Genomic DNA, 10,448 nt, shown 5'->3' with positions numbered 1-10,448 from the left:
ACACACACACACACAGACACACACAGACACACCACAGACACACACACACAGACACACACACACACACACACACACACACACACACACACACACACACACACACACACACACACACACACACACACACACACACACACACAGACACACACCTCCTCGTCCTCGTCCTTTCTCCTCACCACATCCCCTTTCCCCTCTGAATTACACCCCGTTTTATTTTCCACTGCCAGGCTGTGCTGTACAAGGGCCGGCCTGAGCGCGTGTGCACCGTGTGTTTTGAAGAGATCCAGGTGTCTGGCGGACCCCCACGGCCCGCAAAGCCCGCAGCCTCCCTGCGCACCGCAACTGTGTCCTCGTCAGTGACGGCCAGGCAGAAGAGGCCGAACGACGACGACGACTCCACATCGGACTCAAGCGACCTGTCAAGGTTCTTGCATGCTGTGCCCGTGTGATGTGACACGTGCCGTGAATGATTGTGGTGCCACGTGCCGTGCTCGTTGGGCATTTGCTCCGCTACGCTCCTTGCGCGTGATTCGCACCCGTAGTGCTCCCTTCCCCGTGCTACGCTTGACATTGAGATGTGCGTCTCACGCCGTCACTGCCGGCCACGCTGCAGCGATGATGAGGCGGCGGATGACGCGAGCACGCAGGCGGTGCGCAGTTTTGTGACATCGACGTCCAAGCCAGTGGCATCACGCCCTGCTCCTGCCCCGCGTAAACCGCTCACAGAGGAGGAGAAGCTCCTGCACACGCTGGTATGGCTGCTGGACGCTGGGGGAGGGTGTCTCTTGGTCGTTTGGTCGTTTTTTGGCTGTGCTGACAAGTGTGGAACGACACACAGCGTGTGTTGTGTTGTGTTGTGTTGTGTTGTGTTGTGTTGTGTTGTGTTGTGTTGTGTTTGTTTGTTTGTTTGTTTGTTTGCTTGCTTGCTTGTTTGCTTGTTTGCTTGCATGTTTCTCTGTGCTTTCGGTGTCATTATTGTCAAGGCGGTGCTCACGTTGTTCCTGCGCTGCTGTTGTGCCAAACCAGAGCAACGAGCAACAAATTGCGGTGATGATGAAGGTCAAGGAAGGCAACATGTCCATCGAAGAAGCCCTCGCTGAGGTAATGTAATGTTGCATTGCGTCGTCTCTCGACATCTTCCCCTGCTGCGTATTTATTGCTCACATGTTGCATGCGCCCATGTTCATGCCTGTGCACTCCACTGGCTCCATGGTAGGCTGGCTTGATGGCGAAGGCGGCTGCCATGAAACCGACACCAAAACCGCAGCAGCGAGAGAAGAAGAATGTCGGTAACAACGACGACGACTCGTACCCATCAACCAGCGACAGCTCAGATGACGAAGAAGGTGACATGCTCGCTGAAATAGTGCAGTTGTGACGGCACAACTGACCTCTTGCCCTGGCGCACTCTGCCCACGCATCTATCCCCCCTCCTTTTGCCTGTCTGATGCCCACGTATTTGTGCCGTTTGATGTGTGTGTGTGTGTGGTTTCAGAAACGCCAAAGCCTTCACGTGCAGCCCCACCGCGTCCGGCCCCATTCCGGCCTGCCCCGCCCGTGAGTTTCGCGGTGTGTGTGTGTGTGTGTGTGTGTGTGTGTGTGTGTATGTGTGCGTGTGTGTGTGTGTGTGTGTGTGTGTGTGTGTGTGTGTGTGTGTGTGTGTGTGTGTGTGTGTGTGTGTGTGTGTGTGCCTCGTCGAACACGTCTGCACGTGCGGGGTGTCACATCACCTCTCTCCTCACGTCGGTTCGCCTCTGCTCTCGCATACGTGTGTGTGTGTGTGTGTGTGTGTGTGTGTGTGTGTGTGTGTGTGTGTGTGTGTGTGTGTGTGTGTGTGTGTGTGTGCAGGAGCCTGCGCCAGTCGCCCCCGCGCGGCGCAAGAAGAAGTCCTCGACAACGGAAGCAGAGACAGTAAAACCACAGCCAGCGCCGCAGGCAGCAGCGGAGAAGGGCGACGACACGAAACAGGAGAGAAAACAGGAGCAGCAGCAACAACAACAACAACAACAGGAGCCCCAGCAGCAACAACAACAGGAACGGCAGCAACAGCAACAGCAGGTCGAGGAGGCGGTGAAGCCGACGCCATCAGCGCGGCGGAAACCACGCAGACAGTTCAAGGCAGTGAGTTTCGCAAAAGCCGTGATATGTGCACACGGGAATGAACTGCATGCAAACCGTTGAATGGAATGCGTGCTCGCACTTGTATTGCCAAACACGACTAACTCTTGTGTATTTATGTGCGCGCGCGTGCACTCTGCAGGACACGCCTGACGATGCGACAGCGACGACGGCACCCGACACGGCAGCTGAAGCTGAGGCAGAACCACAACCACAGGAGCAGGAACATCAGCAGCATCAGCAGCAGCAGCAGCAGCAGCAGCAGCAGCAGCAGCAGGCGGACGGTGGAGCAAAGCCGGTCCCTGCGCGGCGGCGCCGGCGGCCGCAGTTCAAGGCGGAGTCCACCGAAGCGACGCCAGCAGAGACGGAAACTGCTGTCTCAGAACAAGCCAGCGAGCCCGCAGCACCGACTGCCAACGACAATGAAGATGACGACCCAGAGGTGAGCTGGGCGTGTGTGTGTGTGTGTGTGTGTGTGTGTGTGTGTGTGTGTGTGTGTGAACGAGTGTGTGTGTGTGTGTCACAAGTGTGTGTGTGTGTGTCACAAGTGCGTGTGGTTGTCACAAGTGCGTGTGGTTGTGCTTGAGTGTGGTCGTGCAGCTGTTCACGTTTGGTGTGCATGCGCGTGTGTGCAGTTGGCTGCGGCCCGCCAGCGCCGGCTGGAACGCGAGCAGCGGCGGCAGCAACGAAAACAGCAGGAAGAGCAGGGCCAGACGGGCAACAACGACGATGTTGCCGAGACGCCCGAAGACGAGCAGCAGGAACAGCAGCAGCAGCAGCAGCAGGAACAGGAACAGGAACAGGAACAAGAACAGCCGCAGGAACAACAGGAACAACAGCAGCAGCAAGTTGCGGCCGAGGAGGGTGCAGTTGCGGAGGCTGAGGCCAGCGTGGAGGCCATGCAAGTGGGCGATGCAGCGTCGAGCGCTCGACCAGAGAAGCCGCGCAGGCGCAGGAGGCAGTTCAAGTGATGGTGGCAGTAGCGGCTGCATTGACAGTGCGGGGGGGGGGGAGGTGCTCACAGGCTGTTACCTTTTTTTTTTTTTTTTTTTTTTTTGTGTGTGTTTGTGTGTGGTGAGTGTGGGTGTGGCGAGTCTTTCCTTCCGAATGTTTGTACGGCAATGCTTTTTGTTTCATGTGATGCCAGTTGTGTGGTGTTGTTGAGTCAATCAGTTTATTGACAATTACACGTGGTTGAACCGCACTCGCGGCCCTGTCCAGCCCAGCAATCCTATCAAACACACACACACACACATATCCACATATCCACATGCCACATGTGCTATGCTGGCGGCAACATGTAGGATTGCTGCAGCTGCTGCTGGAGGGCGGGGACGGCGTTAGCGGCCATCGCCCCGCGCACCGAGCGGAAGAAGCGCTGGAACGTGTGCAGGTTGTGTCTGAGGGAGAGAGGGAGCGGCGGGGTTGGGGTTGGGGGGCGTGTGAGGTCGTGTGAGGTGGAGGCACAGCGCTTGCTCCCTTGATTTCCTGACGACACCAACCTCCTCCCTCCCCCAACACTCACACACACACACACACACACACACACACTCACACACTCACACACACACACACACACACACACACACACACACACACACACACACACACACACACACACACACACACACAAACACGCGTGCACAAACATACAAACACGCGCGTATTGTCGTTTCTTTTGCCATTGTCCCCCCCCCCCACTCCCGCTCTTCCAATTGCAGGTGCCATACACGTCCGTCTCTGTGCGCGAGGGAAAGACTGCCATCAACAAGATTCGGTGCGCTTTGCCCGCCCTTGCTTCGCACTTGTTGTTCATGCGTGCTGACGTGTGATGGTTTGTTCTTTGACCTCAGCGCAAACACCGACATCGCAAACAAGTCCACACATCCCTTCGACTGGCCTTGACCATATCTCACGTCCCACCCTCTCTCACCCCTCCCGCCCCTCTCACCTCCCGCCCCTCTCCCCTCACACACCGTGGCAGCTGGAACCATGCGGGTAACATGATTGCTGCCGGCGACGCCGACGGATACGTCTCCGTCTACGACCTGCGCGAGGTGCGCAGCCTTTTCTCTGCTCGTGCCTTCGTGTCTGTGTGTGTGTGTGTGTCTTTGTCTCTGTGTGTGTGTGTCTATGTGTCTGTGTCTGTGTGTCTATGTGTGTGTGTGTGTGTGTGTGTGTGTGTGTGTGTGTCTGTGTGTGTCTGCTTTTGCCCGTATTGTATTCGTGACGTTGTTGTGTTCGTCGCTTCAAGACACCCTCCTCCCCCGTCTCTCCTCACTCGAATCACACGCCCACACGTTCACCCAATCACCATTGCAGCGTCTGAGTGCGCCCAGCAACGATGCCAGCTTGCAGCTGCGGGATGTCCTGGCAGATATGCAGGCCAACCAGTCAGAAGCCGAGCGCCAGGCCCCATGAACTCAAGTCGCTCTTCCTTCCCTTCCCCTTGTGTTCCTTGCCACGTATCCCATCGTCCTTGTTGTTCGTGTGCATGTATTGTCATGTTGTTTTTGCTCCGCCGTCGCATCTCTCCTTGTCTTGTCGTGTCAGCCGTGTTCCCCCCAACATAACACAACACACCACACCAATCCACAGCCATGCATGCATGAGTACATTGCTGCGCTTGCTGCAGCTGCCTCGCTTGTTGTGTGTCTTCATTACAGAATTTTACTGTAAATCTTGCACCAATTGTCCACCCGCATGTTGTCTTTTTCGCTCTCTCTCTTGCTCTGCACACACACACGACCGACCTTGCACAAAGAACCCAAGACCACCACCGCAATGAGCGACGTCGTGCCCACCAACCCTTCCACCTGGCCTCGCTGGCTGCAGATCACCGCGGCAGCAGCAGGCGTGGGGGCTGTTGCCACCGCTGCGTATGTGGTGCTCAAGCGGCCTGATCTCTCGTCCAAGGAACTCAGCGGCGGCGCCACCACCGCCCGTTCTGCACCAACCACGTGCGTGTCTCGTGCGGTCGTGGTCATGGTTGTGTCCTTGCAACAGGCTGCAAGTCGTGATGTGTGTGTGTGTGTGCGCACGTGTGTATGTGTGCGCGCACGTGTGTGTGTGTGTACATGTGTACATGGTTGTGCGTGTGTGTGTGTGTGTATGTGTGTCAACGTATGTGTGTGTGTGTGTGTCAACGTGTGTCGCCTGCTTCTGACGACTGCTCATGCCATGTCCTATTGCCTGCCGTCGCTGGGAGTAGAACGACCACTGCTGCCCCACAGACAAGGGGTACTGCCCAGCCAGTCACTTCCACACCAACCTCGGATGCAGAACAAGCCGCAGATGAGGAGCGCTCGGTGAGCTGTCTGTGTGCGTGTGCATGTGTGAGTGTGTGTGAATGTGTGCGTGTGTGTGAATGTGTGTGTGTGTGTGTGAGTGAGCAGCCTTGTGTTGTTCCTCGGTCACCATCTGCATCGCTGCCCCGTCTCACCGCTTCCTCTCCCCTGCTTGTTCTGTGCACTCGCTCCCCTGTTGCTGCTGTTCCTGTGGTTGCTGCGGTTACACTGTGTGTTGTGCCACCACGTTTTACCAGGCGCTGAAAGCAAAGGCCAATGCGTTCCGCAAGAAGGGCAACGAGGCGTACAAGGCGCGCCGCTTTGACGACGCCATCAACGCATACACCAAGGCGCTGGAGACAGCCCCTGTTGTGGACGAGGACTGTGCCGTGTACTACTGCAACCGCGCCGCCTGCTACCTCTTCCAGGTCTGCATGCCTACGCCTTGCGGCATTGCGAATCACTCGTGGCGTGCACTGCATCCTCGGTATTGCGGATAACACTGCACAGTCTCTTCGCCGCTTCTTCCTCTCCTCTGCCTTTTGCACGGCTATTGCATGCGAGCGTGTGGGTGCGTGTGTGCGTGTGTGCGTGTGTGCGTGTGTTCGGCTTTTTGCTTCGCACAAGTATTTGTCATCTGTTGCATCGCCCACGCACCCTCTTCTCCCACAACACACACACACACACACACATGCCCTCGCCTCTGTTGACGTCTGCACCTGCCAACACCTCGCACGCCATGCTTGCCGTACACGATGTGAGCAGAAGAAGTACGACAAGGTGATTGAGGACTGCACGGCTGCGCTGCGCCTGCGCCCGCTGTACACCAAGGCCCTCAACCGCCGCGCCCAGGCGTATGAGAACAAGAGCAAGTTCCGCAGCGCCCTCAAGGACTTCACCACCATCCTGCTCATTGACAAGTTCCAGAACGAGGCTGCGAGCAAGGCTGTTGAGCGGCTGCTGGAGATGCTTGGCCGCCGCGGCGCCGCCAAGTACCTCGAGACAAAACCAAAGCAGCTGCCGGCCCGCAAGGTCATGGTCAGCTTCTTTGACAACTTTGGACCCACCACCTTTGGCCCTGAGGAGACGGGAAGCGTGGAGGAGCTGAAGCAGCAGCTGCAGGAGAAACCAGGCAACGGCGACATCCTCGCCCACCTCTGCAAGGTGCAGAAACCAATTTGGAGTTGGGATTGTGCATGGATACACACGTGTGTGTGTGTGTGTGTGTGTGTGTGTGTGTGTGTGTGTGTGTGCGTGTGTGTGTGTGTGTGTGTGTGTGTACGCGCGCGCGTTCTTTTGTTTGTGTATGTGTGCGTTCTTTTGTTTGTGTATGTGTGCATTCTTTTGGGTGTGGGTGTGTGTTCTTTTGTGCGTGTTTTTGCGTACGTCTGTACGCACGCGCTTGTCTTTTTGCGTGTGCGGTTTGTATGCCGTGCTCGTTGCAAGCTCTAACCGGACGCAAACACGATCCCTATGCACACTGCTGCGTGTGGTATCGCAATGCAGGCGCATCTGCGGGATCAGGACTTTGAGGCCGCGTACGAGACGTGCAAGACTGCCGTCGACGCTCTCCAAGGTTGGTGCCCACAATGGTGACGCACACTCCCTTGATGTGCTCTGTGCATGTGTGTAGTCTTCTCTGTTTTGTATTCGCTTGTTTCTTGCTTGCGCTCATCAGTCTCTGTACACTTTGTGTATGTGTGTGTGTGTATGTGCATGTGTGCGGTGACCAGAGATGAAGCTTGAGAACGGCCGGAAGGAGACGCTGGTCAGCGCCATGAACATCCTCGGTTCCTTCCAGATGCTTCGGCTCGAGCTCCAGGAGGTGCCAACCCCGAATGTGCATGTGAATCTGCGTGTGTGTCATGGTGCATGAGTGGGTGCTTTTGTGGCTGTGTATCTGTGTGTGCTGCAAGTTGTGCTTGTGCGCTGTTGTTTTGGTAACTGCCCCAAGCCACGCCGTGTCTTTACGCCAAGGCTCGTCTCAACCTTGCCCTCCCCACAACATCCACCAATCCCAGGCTGAGCGTACCTTCTCTGAGGCGCTTCGCTTCAACAAGCGCAACGCCAACACGCTCATCCGGCTTGCCGCCTGCCGCCTTGAGCTCGGCCGCACCAGCGAGGCCCTCACAGACTTCACCACCGCCCAGCGCCTCGACGACAAGAACCCAGACGTCTACTTCCACAAGGCCCAGGTGCAGTTTCACACGACGAATTTGGGGGGCGGGGGAGAGGGGGCTGCGTGTGTGTATGTATGTGTCTGTGTGTGTGTGTGTGTGTGTGTGTGTGTGTGTGTGTGCGTGTGTGTATGTGTGTGCTGTGTGTGTGTGTGTGTGTGTCGTGTGTGCCTGCGGTGCTGCGCGAGATCTACTGCCGGGGACAACGTTGCACTTGTTTTGTTTTTTTTTTCTCACGTCCATCTCGGCGACTCATGTTTGGTTCAGGCGCACATCAGCATGGGCGCAGCCGTCATGGCGTTCTCCGATCTCCAACGCGCCATCAAACTCGGCACAAAGTGAGCTGTTCAGTATGTTCACGCTCGCACGATGAACACACGCACACGTACATGTCCACATTCTCACTCGCATCCGCACCCAGACACGCACGCACACATGCACATACGTGCACAACCCCCTATTTCTCTCACATCTCACCCCTCCCCACCTGACTGCTGCTGGTGCTTTAATCCTTCAAGGGTGTACGGCCCCTATGTCCACCTCGCTCTCCTCCACCTGCAGACACAGGACGCGAAGTCCGCCATCGATCTCATGCAGGAGGTGCGCGCTGCCACCATGTTTGTTTGTGTGTGTGTGTGTGTGTGTGTGTGTGTGTGTGTGTGTGTGTGTGTGTGTGTGTGTGTGTGTGTGTGTGTGTGTGTGTGTGTGCGTGTGCGTGCGTGCGTGCGTGCGTGTGCGTGTGTGTGTATGTGTGTGTGTGCTTGTGTGGTTTTGAGTGACTCATCAACTTTATCGCATCACCTCCAACGCGCAGGCTGTGACCAAGTTCCCTGAGGTGTCCACCGTCCACTCCTACCTCGGCGAGGTATTTTTTATTTTATTTTTTTGCAGCGCACCCGACCACTGCACATCATTTTTCCCCTGCATGTGTTTCGCGTATGTGTTGCGCATGCGCTGGCACCATGCGACATGCCACCATGCGCGTCCTCATCGCCCATCGCCTTCCGCCCTGAAATGCACTGCGTTTCTCGTTAGATCTACTCTGCTGTTGGTGACAACGACAAGGCCGTCGAGTGCTTTGACAAGGCCATCTCCCTTGACCCGCACAACGCCAACCCTTACGTGCACAAGGTTCAGCTTTACCGCTGCTCTGTGTGTGTGCGTGTGCGTGTGTGTGTTTGTGTGTGCGTCCACCTGTGTCCACCTATGCCGCCTCCCAACCTGCGCCCATGTCCGTTGTTCGTGCCTGATTGTACTGTCGCTTGGACTGGTTTTCTGTGTGCAGGGTCTGGTGTTTGTGCAGCAGGGCAACATGGAGCAGGGCATTGAGCTCATCCACAAGGCCATCGAGGTTGACGACGCCTGCGAATCCGTGAGTGCTTTCAACACCTTTGTTGTGTGTGTGTGTGTGTGTGTGCGTGTGTGTGTGTGTGTGCGCGCGCACGTGTGTTGTCTTTGCGTTGATTGCATGATTTTGTGACGTACCTCAACCCTGACCCACGTTTCACACGGTGATGACATGTCATCTTCCTCCTCCTCCACAACAACAACAACAACAACAACAACAACAACAACAACAACAACAACAACAACAACAACAACAACAACAACAACAACAACAACAACAACAACAACAACAACAACAACAACAACACAGGCGTACGCGCGCCTCGCACAGATCCACGTGCAGCGCGAGGAGTATGAGGAGGCCCTCAAGTGCTACGATAAGGTGCCGTGCATGCACGCGTGTGTGACATCGCTGTGTCCAGGCCACGCCCACGGCCTCAGTTGTTTTGTTTTATTGTAGGTGTAGCCTCAGTGCCCAGTCTTACCAGCTCTCACCCATGCGCACGCGCACACATTTTGTGGATGCACATGCACGCAGGCGATTGCTGCGACGCACGCTGGGCAGGAGCTGGTTGCGTTCTTCTCGTGCAAGGAGGCGTGTGTTGCACAGCAGGCCGTGGTCAAGGCCCATCCTGAACTGCGCCCCACCGAAGTGCAGAACATGTAACTGCGTATCACACTTGACACACACCACACAAACACAATCACAAACACAAACCTCACACCACACACACACAAGTCTAGTTCCAGACGTTCCTTTGACAAGACACTTTGTTGGTCCTCGTTGCTCCTCCGTTCCTTATTGTCCCCATGACCCAGAAGAAGAACAAGGAAGGAAGGAAGGAAGACAGTGGGGAAGGAAGACAGTTGTCGTGAGTGGGTGAGGGAGGGTAGACAATAGCGAAGGTGGGTGGTGTGCATGTGTGACATGACACAACACAGAAAAAATAGGACAACAGCGAATTTCGCTCTTTTGTGCTGACGCGGACAATGATGATGAGGTTGCAGTCAGTGAGGTGGTGGTGGTGGCGAGTTGCTGTGGTTGCTGGCCTGCTTTCTGCGGTGAGCTTTGTCGACACAGCCAGTGGCACAGAGGGCGATGATGTGCTTGGGTGCGGAGGCGCAGTTCTGTCACCGACGCCGATCAACTTTGCAGCCGTGGAGGTCAGTGCAAGCAACGAGTGCGACTGATTGTGCTTTGGTGGTGGCGCAGTGCAGTAGGACGCTGTTGGTGGTCTTGCAAGCAGAGCAGGTCTGACGCACAAGGCTTCCTGCTGCTTGTCTGGCTGCAGGTTGTATTGCTTCAGGATGGAGAGGAGCTACAACGCACTGAGTGCGCCCCACACAATGGCTATTACTTTCTTCCCATCGACAAACCCGTCAGTGTGTATGCTTGTGTGTGTGTGTGTGTGTGTGTGTGTGTGTGTGTGTGTGTGTGTGTGTGTGTGTGTGTGTGTATGTGTGTATGTGTGTATGTGTGTATGTGTGTAGTGTGTGTATGTGTGTGTGTGCGTGTGTG

At 56.0% G+C, this 10,448-nt stretch overlaps 4 protein-coding genes across 4 annotated transcripts in view; all 4 read left to right on the top strand.

Moving 5' to 3' along the window:
* The window catches only part of PTSG_04303 (uncharacterized protein), a gene marked incomplete at both ends in the record, with an annotated part of 4,913 nt that extends 1,824 nt beyond the window's left edge, over positions 1-3,089 (top strand). The window contains 8 exons of the mRNA XM_004995145.1: positions 228-424; positions 614-752; positions 1,027-1,101; positions 1,217-1,346; positions 1,496-1,557; positions 1,849-2,121; positions 2,261-2,560; positions 2,754-3,089. Of these exons, the coding sequence (XP_004995202.1) occupies positions 228-424; positions 614-752; positions 1,027-1,101; positions 1,217-1,346; positions 1,496-1,557; positions 1,849-2,121; positions 2,261-2,560; positions 2,754-3,089 (1,512 nt within the window). The remainder of the gene's footprint in view (positions 1-227; positions 425-613; positions 753-1,026; positions 1,102-1,216; positions 1,347-1,495; positions 1,558-1,848; positions 2,122-2,260; positions 2,561-2,753) is intronic.
* A 299-nt stretch (positions 3,090-3,388) lies between these two features.
* Positions 3,389-4,692, top strand: PTSG_04302 (uncharacterized protein; the record flags this gene model as incomplete). Its single annotated transcript, XM_004995144.1, has 4 exons — positions 3,389-3,511; positions 3,840-3,895; positions 4,103-4,175; positions 4,441-4,692. The coding sequence occupies 4 exons, from the start codon at positions 3,389-3,391 to the stop codon at positions 4,537-4,539; spliced, it is 351 nt and encodes a 116-aa protein (XP_004995201.1). The 3' UTR covers positions 4,540-4,692.
* A 107-nt stretch (positions 4,693-4,799) lies between these two features.
* On the top strand, positions 4,800-9,776 carry PTSG_04301 (uncharacterized protein). The gene is made up of 14 exons (XM_004995143.1): positions 4,800-5,078; positions 5,330-5,426; positions 5,663-5,833; positions 6,171-6,569; positions 6,912-6,981; positions 7,139-7,230; positions 7,427-7,600; positions 7,850-7,920; positions 8,101-8,182; positions 8,397-8,447; positions 8,618-8,713; positions 8,868-8,954; positions 9,240-9,311; positions 9,468-9,776. Exons 1-14 carry the CDS (start codon positions 4,822-4,824, stop codon positions 9,594-9,596), a joined length of 1,848 nt encoding a protein of 615 aa, XP_004995200.1. The 5' UTR covers positions 4,800-4,821; the 3' UTR covers positions 9,597-9,776.
* Positions 9,777-9,866: 90 nt separating this feature from the next.
* The window catches only part of PTSG_04300 (uncharacterized protein), a 9,572-nt gene continuing 8,990 nt past the window's right edge, over positions 9,867-10,448 (top strand). The window contains exons 1-2 of the mRNA XM_004995142.1: positions 9,867-10,093; positions 10,222-10,308. Coding sequence (XP_004995199.1) covers positions 9,920-10,093; positions 10,222-10,308 — 261 coding nt within the window. The 5' untranslated portion in view covers positions 9,867-9,919. The remainder of the gene's footprint in view (positions 10,094-10,221; positions 10,309-10,448) is intronic.

Source organism: Salpingoeca rosetta (assembly GCF_000188695.1).
Source record: "Salpingoeca rosetta unplaced genomic scaffold supercont1.9, whole genome shotgun sequence".
NCBI classification, from domain to species: domain Eukaryota; class Choanoflagellata; order Craspedida; family Salpingoecidae; genus Salpingoeca; species Salpingoeca rosetta.
This window is presented reverse-complemented; position numbering and strand designations above follow the sequence as displayed.

Excerpts from the sequence above, each read along its gene's own strand:
- PTSG_04301 (XM_004995143.1), top strand. The coding sequence starts at position 4,822 with ATGTTGTCTTTTTCGCTCTCTCTCTTGCTCTGCACACACACACGACCG. Across the intron at positions 5,834-6,170 it reads CCGCCTGCTACCTCTTCCAG|AAGAAGTACGACAAGGTGAT; the intron begins GTCTGCATGCCT and ends CGATGTGAGCAG. Across the intron at positions 8,714-8,867 it reads CCAACCCTTACGTGCACAAG|GGTCTGGTGTTTGTGCAGCA; the intron begins GTTCAGCTTTAC and ends TTCTGTGTGCAG.